General features: G+C 34.2%; 1 protein-coding gene across 3 annotated transcripts in view; it reads left to right on the forward strand.

Annotated features, from left to right (window-relative positions):
• CCDC141 (coiled-coil domain containing 141) overlaps positions 1-14903 on the forward strand; it is a 135028-nt gene that overhangs the window by 88487 nt on the left and 31638 nt on the right. For 2 of the 3 annotated variants that reach the window (XM_026696975.2, XM_087917153.1), the window contains 6 exons: positions 646-771; positions 1092-1280; positions 1505-1684; positions 3611-3760; positions 11341-11481; positions 12044-12238. In XM_026696975.2, coding sequence (XP_026552760.2) covers positions 646-771; positions 1092-1280; positions 1505-1684; positions 3611-3760; positions 11341-11481; positions 12044-12238 — 981 coding nt within the window. The remainder of the gene's footprint in view (positions 1-645; positions 772-1091; positions 1281-1504; positions 1685-3610; positions 3761-11340; positions 11482-12043; positions 12239-14903) is intronic. The other variant, XM_087917178.1, reaches the window with a different exon arrangement.

Genomic DNA, 14903 nt, shown 5'->3' on the forward strand with positions numbered 1-14903 from the left:
CACCCTTGCAAATAGCTTTATATCAAAAAATATGAGGCCTTGTTGATGGTATCTAATAATCATTTCCCCTGTAACTTCTAAATTCCTCTGGAATTTTGGAACAGCGTTTAATCCCTTACATTTTATTTGTTGATGTATTTAAGATAGCTTGGCAGATTTAAATGAACTCTCTTAAGTTAACAAATCTTATTCCAGCCTAATATTTTTTGTAAGATAGTTCAGTAAAAGGGTTTTTAAAATGTCAGGATATATAGTATTGTCAGATGAAATGTAGATTTGGGAACTGAGAAAGATTAAAACAGCACCTACAAGCATCTTTTTCTCCTTTAGTTTTTGATGCTAATTTCAGTTCCGTTTTGGATTCGGTTAGTAGCATTTAGCTGAAACTTTATTTTTAAACATTTATTGGCAATAATTCAATGTAGTTTTCATATCTTCTGGTCCACTCTAGTCCTCAAAAATAGCATGAATATAAAAGATATAATGGTAGGCACTATTCTAACATGTTTTATAGCATTTTTACTATACAACATACAAGCTTCACATTCCTTTTTTTTAAAAAAAAATTAAAACTGATCTTTTCGTACTTCGGAAAAACTAAATTCTATAATTTGCATTTATAAATTGTTTTGTGGTGCATTATAGACAACACAACACTTAATTGTTCTTCAAGAGGGACTCAGATGTACTCTGGCACTTGATCTTGGAAGCAATCTTTCAGTACTTCTGGAATTACAAAATAAGTTTAATGAAATTAAGCCACGGTTTCAGGTAAGAAAATAGGCTGAGAATGTTGAAAAATTGTGTGTTCTGTTTGTTTCTGTAGATACTGATAAAAATGCCTTTTACTTCTTTATAAATCCTAGGGTGATTCAAACATGCCATGCTGAATGAAAAATCATATATTTAAAACCATATTTGGCAGGATGTGTAGCAAAATTTAGGAAGACATTCAGACTGAAATTAGGGCATTCACTTTTTCAGAACAAGGGAAAAGTAACAGTTCAAACAAATTCAACAGAGATTTGCTTGGCTTAAATGTAAATGTGCTTTCCTCTGAGATCTGATTTTTATTGTACCTAATTCATTAGCAACTCAATGCTGAGGTGGAATACACATTAAAATTATCAGAGCAGCTGACTTTGAAAGGAGCTCCTGACATGGAAAAATCTGAGAAAATAAGTGAGCTCATTCATCTCCATGAGGAGATAAAGGAAATGATGGCAAAATATGATGAAGTTTTCAACAAGACAGTCAAATTCCACAAAGTCAGAGAGGAGGTAAGTGTGATTATCTTTATTTTCATGAACCATGTGATTTCACTGTCCATTTATAAATTTTAAAGAAGCAATCATTGATTGGGCAAGAACTATGCTTATGAATTTGGGTGAGCAAATTCTGTATTTAGAGTCAAAGTTGTCTTGAACTGAACCTGAATGAAGGTTCAATGTAGAATGTAGAAGCAAGGCTAGATGTTAATGAAACGTATCTATAATTTTCCCAGCTTGAAGGTCTCATAAAATCAGGAGGACTGGAGATCCGACAAATGAAAGATATGCCAAGTGACACTTCCCATGCTAAGATCCACCTGACTAATGCTCAGGAGAAGCATGTACATATCAGGCACCTGTATAAATTGGCACTTTCACTTGGAATGGATATACTCTCAACCGTAAAACATCCTGTAAGTAAATATTAGAGCAAGTCTAGAATGGGAAAAATCAGCACTTTCACTTAGAAGGGATATACTTTCAATAGTAATACATGTTGTAAATAAAATCAGAGCAAATCCAAAATGGGGAAAAGGGAGCAATTATCCAGGACAAGCTATTTTCTTTCTTATATTGATAGTGGACTTTGAATTTACAACAGTGCCAGAAGTATAACTGAACCTTTTGCCATCACACTCCCCCCCCCCCAAACACACACACATTATGGAAGTATATTGAGTGACTATTAGTATTATTGTCTTCTTTATGTATCAGTTAATTGTATGTAACTTTCTTTGACACAAACAATGACTGGCTTTTGTGAACACTGTTAACTGGAACTTAGCAAAAAAAGAAGACAGTATTGATAAAGGGGTTCACAAGTTGAGGTGATACCTAAGCCTTTTATTTGTTCTGGATATTCCACCCACCCACCCACCCCCCAGCATAATGACATAATTTTGAGTAAGGTTAAAGGTAAAACTTTCTTTTGTAATGTGAAATATCGTTGACCAGTTTTAGCTTAGTCCATCCAATTGCAATCTCTTTTAGGGCAATTCCACACTACCACTTAAGGGGCTTGTCTCTCCTGATACTCCAAGCCAACTCCAGAAATTCCAGTCTGCATTGCAGTGGGTTGTCAGTATACAATCCAGACTGAGAGTGGTCTGATAACCAGCCTGGACCACAGTCATTGCTAGACCTGATTGATTGTTCCCCGTATGTCTTGCAGAAAAGGCAAATTTTGCAGCCTGGCTCTAATATGAACCAGTGAGTGCCTTTTCCTGTTAAGGCTGTTCCTTTCTCACTAGTCACTATGACTTTGCTTTCCCAAACATTTGCCAATATGCATGCCTTCATTCTCCCTTTTCACATTATCTCCTTTGACATCAATATAAAACCTTTCCTTTTTTTGTTTTTTCTCTTTCTAAGAACAATAAAGTTCTGAGGCTACAATAATGAGAGCAATAGGAAAAAGTTGTTACTATTCTTTGATGTTGTTCCATTATTCCTCTATAGTTCCATGGAAGGATTGATAGTTCAACTTCATAGAAATAAAGTAGTAACATTCCTTTATACTACTTAAAAGTGTTGAAATAAATTAAAGTAAGGGAAACTCTGCAGTACTATGGGCAGCGCTGATGCAGAAACATTGTATCAAAATATCTCATGGACTTCCTACTTTAACCCATCTATTCTTGTCCACTCCTTAAAACTTTTGATCAAATATCTTCATTCTGAGAATGGAGATGGATGCTTTCACAACAGGAACATAGTGTTTGCCATTGTTGTCAACCAGGGATATTCTGACACGAAGCAGATCATTCTTTCCGACTTTATTTAATTAATGGGATTTATTTGCTTTTTGAGCTTGATTGGTGACTGTTTCTGTTATATTTTATTGATCTGTTATTGGCTCATTTTATGTTTTCCTTTTGATTATTACTGCTTCTGCGTTGATCGTGTTATTCTTTTCTTACAATTTTGGGGAGATTGTCCCCCAAAAGTAGCTTCTTACATTGTAAAAGATGAATAGATAAAATAAATCAACTTGATTGAAAAGAGTTTCAGAGTGATTTATCTGAATGCGCCTTAACACTAATCCGGCTCAGAGTATACAGCAACAGAACCTCTGTTCATCTACATTCCAAGGAACAGCACATTCTGTGAAATAAGTAGCTTTTTCCATGGTTTTAACCAAGCTTTATATCTTGCATATATGTTGACAGGTATAGAATTCAAATTTATATTTTAATATATCTTTGAAATATTAAGAGTTAGAATGAGAGTACCATGCTCTTGGAAAACAACAATTTACCAGATGATATTTTTCATTATTACTGTCCCTGTTTATAGACAATTGCTTGTTGTTTCAGCATAATTTATATATTTCGTTTCAGAATTCCTTTAATGTTTCTGTAAAGAACTTACAGCAACAACTGGATACCATGGAGTCTGACAGCATTAACTGGGACTCCAAAGCTGAAAAGTATGAAGAAGAGCTGTCACAGGTCCTCCATTTCTGCATGACAAGGGACGAGATACATGAGGTGTAGTGAAAAGAAATCATTAAATGACTGCAACTGTTGTGTCCTTTGTCTTCTTGTTTTACTCTTCACTAATGTCATTGCATTCCATTTTGTTTAAGCTTTTTAAGGAAATTCTAATTCACAAACTGTTGCAGAGATAGTGGTGCCTCTGTAATTAAAGCCTTTCCAAGCATTTGAATTACTGGAGACTGCAAAGCAGAATTGCAGAGCAATACTTCACTTGAGTCAATCAGTATGTAAAGTAGATTAGCGGTAGGCTGCAGATTGAATTGCTACAGTTGTTTTTCTTCACCCATATGTAAAATGTCCTCTGCATCTAATAAAGCACAACAGTGCAATCTAAATGCTACCTTTCAAACATTGAATTCATCAGAAGCAGGAGCAGTGTTTCCCTTCCTGTGCCCTGAAGTCCATGTGAGTTCTGGAATGCATGTCAGATGAAGGGATGGAATTAAAATTCTTTTTTTTTAAAGTTTTAAGGATTAAAATTCTTATTGTGCGAATTGACAATTGCTAGTGCAATCTTGTACTCCACCAGTAAGGGGTATTCTAAAATAAATATTTTATTTATTCTGAAATTTATGTTTTTCACAGTAGTTATGTTCAGAAGCACTCAAAATCACAATCCACACCCCACCCATAATTTTGAAATAATACATTCTGGTGTCTTGTTCTTATTTGAGTCAGTGACAATAGGATTAAAACGATGCCTGATTGAAACTCATCTGACATCCCTCAGCTCCTTTGTGCAACATAAATATAGCTATTACTTCCTGACAAATAGTTTAATGCATAGAAAGCTCCCCAGCATATTTAAATGGGTTGTCATTTCTTAATATGGTTGAATTCTTAATCTTAAGAATTATTGAAAGATTCTTACGTTCTTAATATATGGTGGCTCAAATCCATAAAACTGGTTTGGGCACTCTCCTAGTAGAAAAGTGCAACTGAGTATCATAAAATATTTCAAAATGTTCTCTTGATTTTAAAAATGATTTCTCGTGTTTCATGGTGAGCTATTATGCAAGAAATACCCGTATAAAGTCCCATTGATGTAAGGAATTTGTTTCTGATTGTTTATTCTATATACAGTGCTTGAAACATGTGCAGGTAAATCACCGTATGAATGGTGCAAAGCTCTTTACTTTTAAGAGAAAAGAAATTCAATCTTAAGTCTATGCAGATGCATTTATGTATTTTCCAACTGTCTTAATTGTGTCCTCAGCTGGCATCCTAGTTGATACTCTAGCAGTTATGTCTTGTTGATTAGCCTTTGTGTATTTAGCCTAGTGATTTGTACTCAGTAGGACAACAAGCAAGCATCCTTACCGTTCACTTTCCTGAAAATGCCACTTTCCTTGATGAACATGATTGCTCTGGTGTGCTCCAAATGAGCTGGGCTCATTTGGAATGTATTGTTTTGATTAGCAAATGTCACCTTAGCCCAAGTCCCCCCAGACTCCAAAACAGTCTCCAACTAGTAACTTCACTGCAGAACCCTCACTATACAGTCTGAAAGCATTTTTTTGGTAATCACGCTTACTTTTCATAGCTTTGATATTCAATCCCGTACAGTACAGAAAAAGCCAATAAACTTGCCATGTAATTTCTATAGAAAGAATTTTATTTGTGGATTGCAGTTTAGCTCTGGTGAAGTGTGCAATTAAAAATAAACTGACATTTGATGAGATTTAGATAGTGCTTTCCTATTGTATAAATAGCAAGGACATCATGAAAAGCAGTGACATTATGTTGGCACGATAGTAATGTAATGCTTTTAAAGGCTAGAGAGCTCTATGCTAAGTGTAAAATTAATAGAAGTCCATTTAACTTAGCTTAATATCATTTAAAATGATATTTGGATAGTTTGCTGAAGGCAGTTCATCAACATTTATTTGATAATTATGTAATAGTATTTAATTTGATTGGATTATTTTGAAGACACAGATTATTTTAGAAAGCACAGAGCAAATCTGCTGATTATCTCTGTTCAGTTTCATCTGTTTTCAAATGAGAAATACGTTTAAATGGGGACAATATGAAACACATTATCTTCAAAGTAGTACTCCGATAAAACAAACCAATTTCTCCCTTCATTTTTGCCCAATGAAAGCAATGGTTGACAGTGCCCTCCAAAGTCAACTTACTCCTTGGTGTAACGGTCTGTGTGGTACTAATTTATTACTTCCTTGTGAGTGACCAGAGATTCATATTTGTAGGTGGCCAACATTTAAAGGTTGGAGCGTACTGATTATACTAGATTTTAAAACTAATTTGTTGTCCAAAAACATCAACCAACCTAACTTTTATATATGGTTCACATATTCAAAACAACCCTGAAATCCATTTTTAAAATTGAGTCGACAATGAGTAGTGAGTATTGAATGGATTTTTTCCATTTTAAAACAAATGAAACTGGATTGAAATGAATTAGACTTATTCTATGTTTTTTAAAAGGAAGATAATAACATATTCCAATGTTGGTGTAATGATAATACAAATCATTATCCTACCAAGGAAAAAATTATACGTCTACCAAAATGGGCAGAACAAGCTACTGTATATCAACATGGAGCAAACCCCATACTTACTTGCATTGACAATGTTTCCTAGTTGGATAATTAAATGTCAGCAAATAAAACAATCAAACTCAGAGAGCACCAAGAACTCCACAGTTTAACCCTGAGCTCTATATATTCCTTTTTATTGGAAGATAAATTTATTAATGTTTAGCCAGGGTGTAATAAAAACTAAGAAAGCAGAACAACCTGCCTCAGGAAAAAAATGGTCTTCTTCACTAGAGATTTTTAATCAGAAGCTGGACAACCATATGTCAGAAATAATATAATTGTATAATATAAATGTAATCTGAATGTTATAATATTATATTGAATTATACTAGGCAAGTTCCCTGTACTAAAATACTTTGTCTCTAATTTAATTATATAAACTGCTATATTGAATTATATAAACTATATAAACAACTTAAACAGGAAAATAAATTATTTATAGAGTTTTTAAGTACAAGAATCTAAGCAAAATACCCCTGTCATTTTACAACTCCATGCTTACTTCAGCAGAGATTAGGCCCATATTTCAAAACCAATTTCAGGCTTGTAGGACATTTTAATGCCATTCTGGATATATGATAGCATGCAATCATAAATCAAAGTTTACATTTCTGTCTGGTCTCCAACTTGCATCAATTCTACATCACAATCACTGCAATGTAGTCTTGTTCAGAACTCGCCATGACAGCATTTTAAAATAACACTTTGAACCAACCCTTTTCTCTACCCCCCCCCCTTCCTTCCTTCCATTCCAGAAGTGCTACAGCACGGTGTGCAAATATATTGGGCATAAGTGTTTTTAAATTACATACTGCATTTGTGATGTTTCAGGGCATGTCTTCCAACAGTCAACTTACACACATGTGAAAAAAGCCTACATTAAAGGGATTCCTTGAAAGCCTTCATCTTGGAAAAAAAGAGAAGTAGTATCTTCCGTTTTCTTGTGAAATGTGAAAAACGGTTTATTAAAACCGAGTCCTCATAGACTGTTCATTGTTATTTTCTTTTTCTCGCATGACAAATTGCAATAATTGTTATACATTATTCTTTGCATTGTTCCTTACCCATGGTAAGAGACAATGGCTTTCTAAGATCAAGGCTAATTAAAAAAACTTTTTAATAATATGTGGAGTATTTTGTAGTCAACTCAAACACCCAGTTGCCTGCTGCCTTATGCAATCTTTACTGTCACACTTTCATATGTTTTTCCTCAGTCAATCAAATATACTGATGAAGCTGCTATAGTTTCATAAACACTGTAGTGTTATTATACTTAATATTAGTGGCTTTCTCAGAAATGTCTTACTGAATTCAGTTGGTGTCTATTTCAAGTGCTCATCCTTAAAGCAAGACTGCAGTATTAGCTACATGTGAAGATTTTTTTTACCTTGAATCTGATTGATTGGTGATTATGTTTTTGAGTCCTAGTGACAACATAGATTTTCTCCATCATGAGTCTTGGATTTCTCCTTCTCCTAATACGTTTCTGCACTTCTTTCATCTTTGAAATGTAGAATGATATTTATCTATCATCTATGTATCTACCTACCTACCTATCTTCCAACCATAACGTATGATTTAGTAGTTTGATCTATACTGCTCCTAATGTAAATGAATTTTGTCTATCAATAAGTAGCAGCATTATTCCTAATTATTGCAAGCTAATCAGTATTAAGGCATAATGTAAGAAGTTTAATGCTGTAGGTTGAAATTTGTCACTGTTTTTCGTTTACAAGGAGAAAAGTAAGAACAACTGAATTCTGTTGACATCCTTTTCTGAAACAATGAATTTCTATTTTATGTACTTTCTACTGAAACAGAAAAAAAGAAGTTTAAAATGTTTAACAAGTACACGGACGACCTGTTAAAATGATTTTTTTTCTTTGCTGATTTGTGGTTCTATGTAAGGATTTCCTGTCCTCAAGCAAAGAATCATGATTTCACATTTTAAATAGAAAAAAAATATTTGCCAAATGGAAAATAAATTTCCGCCTGACTCTGGGGTCCTATAAGAGAAATTTGCAACTACAGTACTTCAGCTGATGATAAATGGATGTGGGTTATTATATATTTTCACATAAATCGAGAACCTTACTTCAAAGTAAAAGACATTTTAAAGTTGAAAATGAATGGCAATGCTCAAACAAGTCTGAAATATGTACTCCTTGTAAAGAATCTTTATTCTGGAACAAAGTAGAAAGAACATACATTGAGCATTTATTAAGAATGTTTTTCCAGCCAATCAATTTCATCTACAATTATTACTTAAATTCCCTAAAGTTAATGGATAAACCCAATTGCTGCTGTCTTCCAAAAGTTAAATCGTTCATATACCCATTAAACAGATAATAAATCTGGAATTCTATTTTTCTTTTACTATGAGTATTATACTCATAACAGTTACTGCAATATTTACAACAGAACAAAGACAGAAATAGCAAATATGGTACAATTTAAGTACCATTCCTACCATTTCATATGCTTTACATTTATAAGATCATAGATATACAGTATATAAAAGAAAAAGAAAGAAGAAATTAATTACATAAAAATATAATGCTACAGCAAACAGCTCAATAATATTTGCCCACGTAGAAAATAAATAATTTGAATATTGACCGAACAGACTTACAGTTGCAAGTTGGATATAAATTTGTAATTCCAATGTTGCAGAATAGTTATTAGAACATGAAGACTCCCATATATGGGGAATATAACAAAAGAACTGTACATCCAGTGAGTGCCATACCAACATTTAGAAATGTAACATCCAAGCCCGTTTTTTTCCTCTCAGGCAGACAATATTAAGCAACAATATAGAAAGACTGCAGAGCACATGCATATACAAGTTTGCTTCTCTGTAATGGGGAGATGAATTGGGAGAATCAGATTCTCTGACAGCTGTTATTGTATTGTTGTCTAGTTCCCACAATTCCCTCTGGCCTAAAATGGGGATTGATTGACAAGCATGCTTTAGTCCTGTCTTCTTGGCTCTTGCTTCGGGACACAGCTGCAATGTTGTCGGGTTTTTATTTTGTTTTGTTTTTGTTTAACATGTTATTTCTTCCTCTACACTTTTATCTGGTGCACACCATTCATATCCACTTTTGTTTTCTGATTTTTGTTTACTAATTTGAGTAGCCTTTTCACAAAATCTTGTGATGTCACCACTGTTTTCTATTTCAGTAGCATAAATGCTTACCTCCCAGATCATGACTGGGCCAGGCTCTTTCTCAACTCTTCCAGCAGCAAAAATAAACGTCAGTTTAGGAAAGCTCTCATAGATGCAAATCAATATCATAACAATGATAATAATTTAAAGATGTCCTTTAAAAAAAGTGACTTTCCATTTTAACATATCTGGTAGAAAACTGGAAACCAAGGATTTAGTTTCTTCCTTTAAATTTGTGGTTCTCAACCTGTGATCTGCATTCCCCTGGAGGGCCACGATGTTATTACACGAGGTCCACAAAGGCTTGAGGAAATGTCTAAATCTTGAGTTAAGTCTTGGGGTTCTGTGGCCACAAAAGGTATTTAAAGGGGGTCCATGGTGAAGAAAAGGTTGAGAACCCCTACAACTGTATAACACATTGTTTTTGAGATGATATAGAGCAGCATAATTTTGCTGTAACTGCCAATGTTTAAGAGGCAATTAATTTCATTCTAAATACCCCTATGAAACTCATATTGGTATTACATTTGAGGGCCTGCAGCTTAATCTCACAGGATACTAAATGAGAACTAACCACTGTCTTGTTATGTTTCAGAAACTAGAGGTGAAATTGCCTGGCTTAAAAAAAAAGCCGGGAGAGGGGACATGTTTATATTTTAAAACTCTTCTTTTGATGGAAAGAGAGGGATGTAGAGAAGATACACTCCATAGGCTGTTTGCAGAAGGGGTGTAAATCTTATGGAGTGATCCCATCTCTGGTAATCACTGGATGCTTATTGTGCTTAGTCCTTCCTTGTTCTTATGGCAGACATGAGGTTTTGTGCAAACAGAGAATTTGTGTTTCCAAGCAATGAGTCATGGTGAACAGCAGATGTGAGCTGCATTTGTCTTACCAACAAAGCTTAATTTCTCCAGTGCCTCCTCCGTGTAGCAGAGGATGGCAGGACTCTGTGAAGAGATCCTAACAGAGAATTATCATGTTGAGGGTATGACAGAGACTGTGGTGGATAGGTGAGAAAGTCACAGTTTTCTCTTTGGAGAGAAAAAGGGATGGCATTTATGTTTTGGAGCAAAATAGTCATGGCAAGAGGCACTTCTGGCTGGAAATAGATGAGCTCCAATTGGCTAAAACACCTCTGTATTTATCTCTTGGCTTTCAGTCCCATGTGGGCAGCTTCACAGAAAACTAAAATATCTATTACTACTCAGGCAAAGTTTCAGAATAGCCAGCTAAAGCAATGCTTCATTTAAATTGTTATGTCAGCAACTGGAGTGATGGTAAGGCTGACCAATTAGAAAATATGTATATACAAACTATTGTTCTGATGGCACCCAAGGAGAATGGTAGGCTGCTTTCATAGTAGGACATTCTGGCAAATGGAACAACTTCACAAGGGAAGATTCATTGCATTCGTACGGCCAGCATTTGTACAGAAAAGTCACATATACATACTGTACAATTTTCATTTTTAAATTTCTGTTTATGTATCTTACACACTCTACCCTTTATCAAGCAGTAATATGACCAAAAACAATCACACAATCCCAAAGGGCAGTTTTCATAAAGGTGTCAATTTGCATTATTTATTTCCATGTGATTTATTTCACTAGTTTTATCACAGAAGTTAACTTTCAAATGCTGCATCATGTTTAATGATTTAGGATTTACATAATATACCCACACATTACAAAATACCAGAAATCCATGCAGTAAATGGTTTAGAATTCAGACTCAACCATTGACTTATGCAGCATTTATCTCTGTAAAGGTACTATATGTCTGTATATATTTATTACTGTCAAAAACAGGTTTTAAAATGAAGTTATTTCTTTTTCAGCTCAGAGAATCCTTTAAAGATCTCAGAAAGAAATTCAACAACATGAAATTCAACTATAGCAAGAAAACAGAAAAAGCACGAAATCTGAAGACTCTAAGAATTCAAATTCAGCAAATGGAAGTTTTTTCTGAAAAATATCAGGTCATATTTATAGCAAGGCACAGAATGCATGCATGAGGTTTATTCTGAATGCCCACAGATGTCTGGAATAATCTGTCAAACGTTTCTTCCATTTGCAGCTGATGTAATAGAACACCAAAGGTCACATCATTTTCTTTTAATATTTCACTTAGGATAGGTTGTGCATTTTTAAAGCTAGAAACCAACTCTACTTTCTCAGTCTGCTTTTCTTTTTCATAATACATCATCATTATTGTAATTGCTATTGCCATAAACATATTTTCACATAAACAAACATTAAAATGCCTGTAAAAAATCTACCAAACATGTGTAAGGTCTCATCTGCCAAGATGATTGACGATGCCTTGCAGCAATGCCCTGGCTTTGTCTTCACTCGGGATTATAAATAATGGGATTCCATGGACTGTTACAAATACACACTGAAATGGTGTAGTTTCTTTTATTCCCTTTGGTCTCCAGTAATTTTGCTAATATTGCTAATATTACACAGCATAAACATGGATCTTAAGCATAAACATTTAATAAAATGGTTCTTAAATTCTTCTTATGTTCTTTGGAACAGGTACTGAGAAACAAGTTAGAGAATCTGAAGAAGAAAGTTTTAGATTCTCTATCAAATCAACCAAGTGACAGAGCCGAATTTATTTCTGCAGAAGTCAATGGATTAGAGAAACAGCTGACTGAATTTGGGAAGATTATGGAAGATTACAAGAAAAATTTGGAACTGATGGAACATTTGCAAGAGATGATGGAAGAGGTATAAAAAAAATCAAATGTCCTTTGTAGTTTAGTTTACTTTACTTTATTGTCATTGCACCTTGTACAACAAAATGAAACACCATCTTCAGTGCACATCATGACCATGTCCATGAAAATAAACACAAACACGCATCCTTCACCCTTCACACATTGAACCAGACTAGCTAGGATAAGATACCAGCTCTGAGATTTAGGAAACAAATGTAGATTCCACAGGTCTGTCATCTATCAGCTCATGGATTTAATTTGCAAAAAAGATGTTTAAATGAATGTAGTCATTCACTGTCTAAAGACTAGTTTCTTTGTACTTTACTTAAATGTGCAGACTAGCCTGTTTACTATGTACAAATTACTATGAACAAATTTAGAATAGTAAAGTAATTCTAGGCAAAGAAATATGAAACCCACAAATTCCCATTCCATTTTCCTTTACTTAAAATGTATATTTGGACACAGAAAATGCTATTAGAATGCAAATGAGGAAAAATATTAGAATGTATTTCTTACTGAATAATATGGGTAATGAAGCTGCCAATATACCATATATGCAGTAGTTGGTTGTGCAACTTGGTAACCCCATCCTGGTGAACTGATAGTTGGATTATCAGAGTATCTGGCATTCAGGTATTGCTGAGAAATGCCAGTTAGCTCTGCAATACAGTTACAATAGGACTGTGGACAAAAGGTACATCTGGTACTAAAACCTGGTTGAACAGTGTTTCCATATTGGAAATCTACCCAGGTAGATTTCAGCCTCAAGGGCTGGGTAACACTTTTACCATGAGAGTTAATCAGTGAGCAGAATCAATGCCATCAAGTAGTGGGATTAGAATGCCTATATATTAGATTGAGGCATAGGAGTGCTGTTGGGTTGAATTGGGCCAGGGGTTCAGGACTCCTATGGCAACTATGAGCTTGTCTCAAGAAATCTTGGACCTGACGGATATAGGTGGATATATGTTAGACTTTGCTATCACTTTGGAACAGTTGTTACATGATCTGGATATGGAAAGTATGACCGTCATCCTTTTCTCATGGTCGAATCTCTTCCTGATCCAGATGTAATTAACAGAGGCCAGCAGATCTCCTTTGCTGTATTGGGTTGTAATGCAATACTGTACCTTAGATTAAGAATAGAAGTAGTAGCAGTAAAAGCAACTAAAGGAAATCAATTGTTATAACTATGTTATTATTTATTTATTCATTTAAGCAATGTATATAGCCACCCATCTCAAAAACAAACAAAAAAAATATTATGTATAAAATTAAGGAGTAACATGCAGATCTAGAATAATAGTAATTGAAATAGTAATGATGATCATCATCTTTATTGTATTATTATGTTATATTTTATGTTATATAATAATAATATTATATTATGTTGTGTTAAATTCTTACATTAGACAAAGAATTGGAGAAAATCACAAAGAACCAAGATCTGAAAAATGAAGTTGAAAGATTATGGCATAAACTGGCCATAGTCTTCTCAATGATTATCAGTACACTGGGTGCCAGATCAAAAAATCTTTTGAACAACATTTAGAAAATCTGTGTATTGACAATATTTTCATCCATCAATTACAATTTTTCTTGGATTCACAAATATACTGCCAACACATTATGACATTGAGATGATATGAACTCAATGAGCTTGAAGACCAACACCAGCTAAAGAACTGGCAGCTGTGGCTTTACACTGTGTGTATATAATAATGATACACTCTAATGGAATATATATACAATACACATACAATACACATACACACACAGTATATATACTCTATCCATCTATCTATCTATCTATCTATCTATCTATCTATCTATCTATCCCCTCTATATTTACAAGTGAAAGAAACCTACCAAAACATTTGATTAAAGTGCTAGCCTTGCATAAGAGAATCCCAATCTGAAGTTTATGCTCAGCCATAATATATCTGTTTTTACTATGTTTGTGACATGGTGTGGAAATTTGTTACCTTAAGAACAGTTTTACCCCAAATGAGCCTGACTTTCCCGCAAGGTTATCAAGAGATCATGGGCCTTTCTTGTAGCTTCAGCTATATGAAATGCACTTCCTCTGGAGGTAATTGGTCTATTTGCTTCTGAAAACTTTTCTTCTTAGACTGGGCTATAACTGCTTATTCAGATTGCTATTATAAGAGATAGATTGGTGTATGATTATTCTTAGGCATAGTATCTTTTTTTAAAGGAAATAATTATTTTTTACACTCCATAACCATACTTCTGAAATGACATCTGAAGCAATTCTATCTGACTCAGATTTTAGTAATAAATTGGTACCATTCCCAGTGCAGAATAGCATGACTGACCACTTCCTGATGAGCACCTGAAATTATTCTCATTTATAGTGAATGGTTGATACAAACGTTGACAATTTTGTACATATTTTATGGATATCGTGCAACTTAGAATGTTGACAGTTATTAAAGCAGCCACTTCTTTTCTCCTTCAATATATCTGAAAGGCAGGGTGGAGGGATGCACTTATGAAATTAAATATAAGATTTTCAGGATTTAGACAAATGTTCTTTGTAACAGTCTTCAAGTAGTAGTCCAACAGATTGGGTAGGGTCTGAGATAGGTGAAAGTTGTCCTACAGCAATAAGGGAATGAAGATTTAATGTACTTGATTACGCAGTGTTT

Source organism: Pseudonaja textilis, chromosome 1 (assembly GCF_049901715.1).
Source record: "Pseudonaja textilis isolate UNSWEBS1 chromosome 1, rPseTex1.2, whole genome shotgun sequence".
Taxonomy (NCBI): domain Eukaryota; kingdom Metazoa; phylum Chordata; class Lepidosauria; order Squamata; family Elapidae; genus Pseudonaja; species Pseudonaja textilis.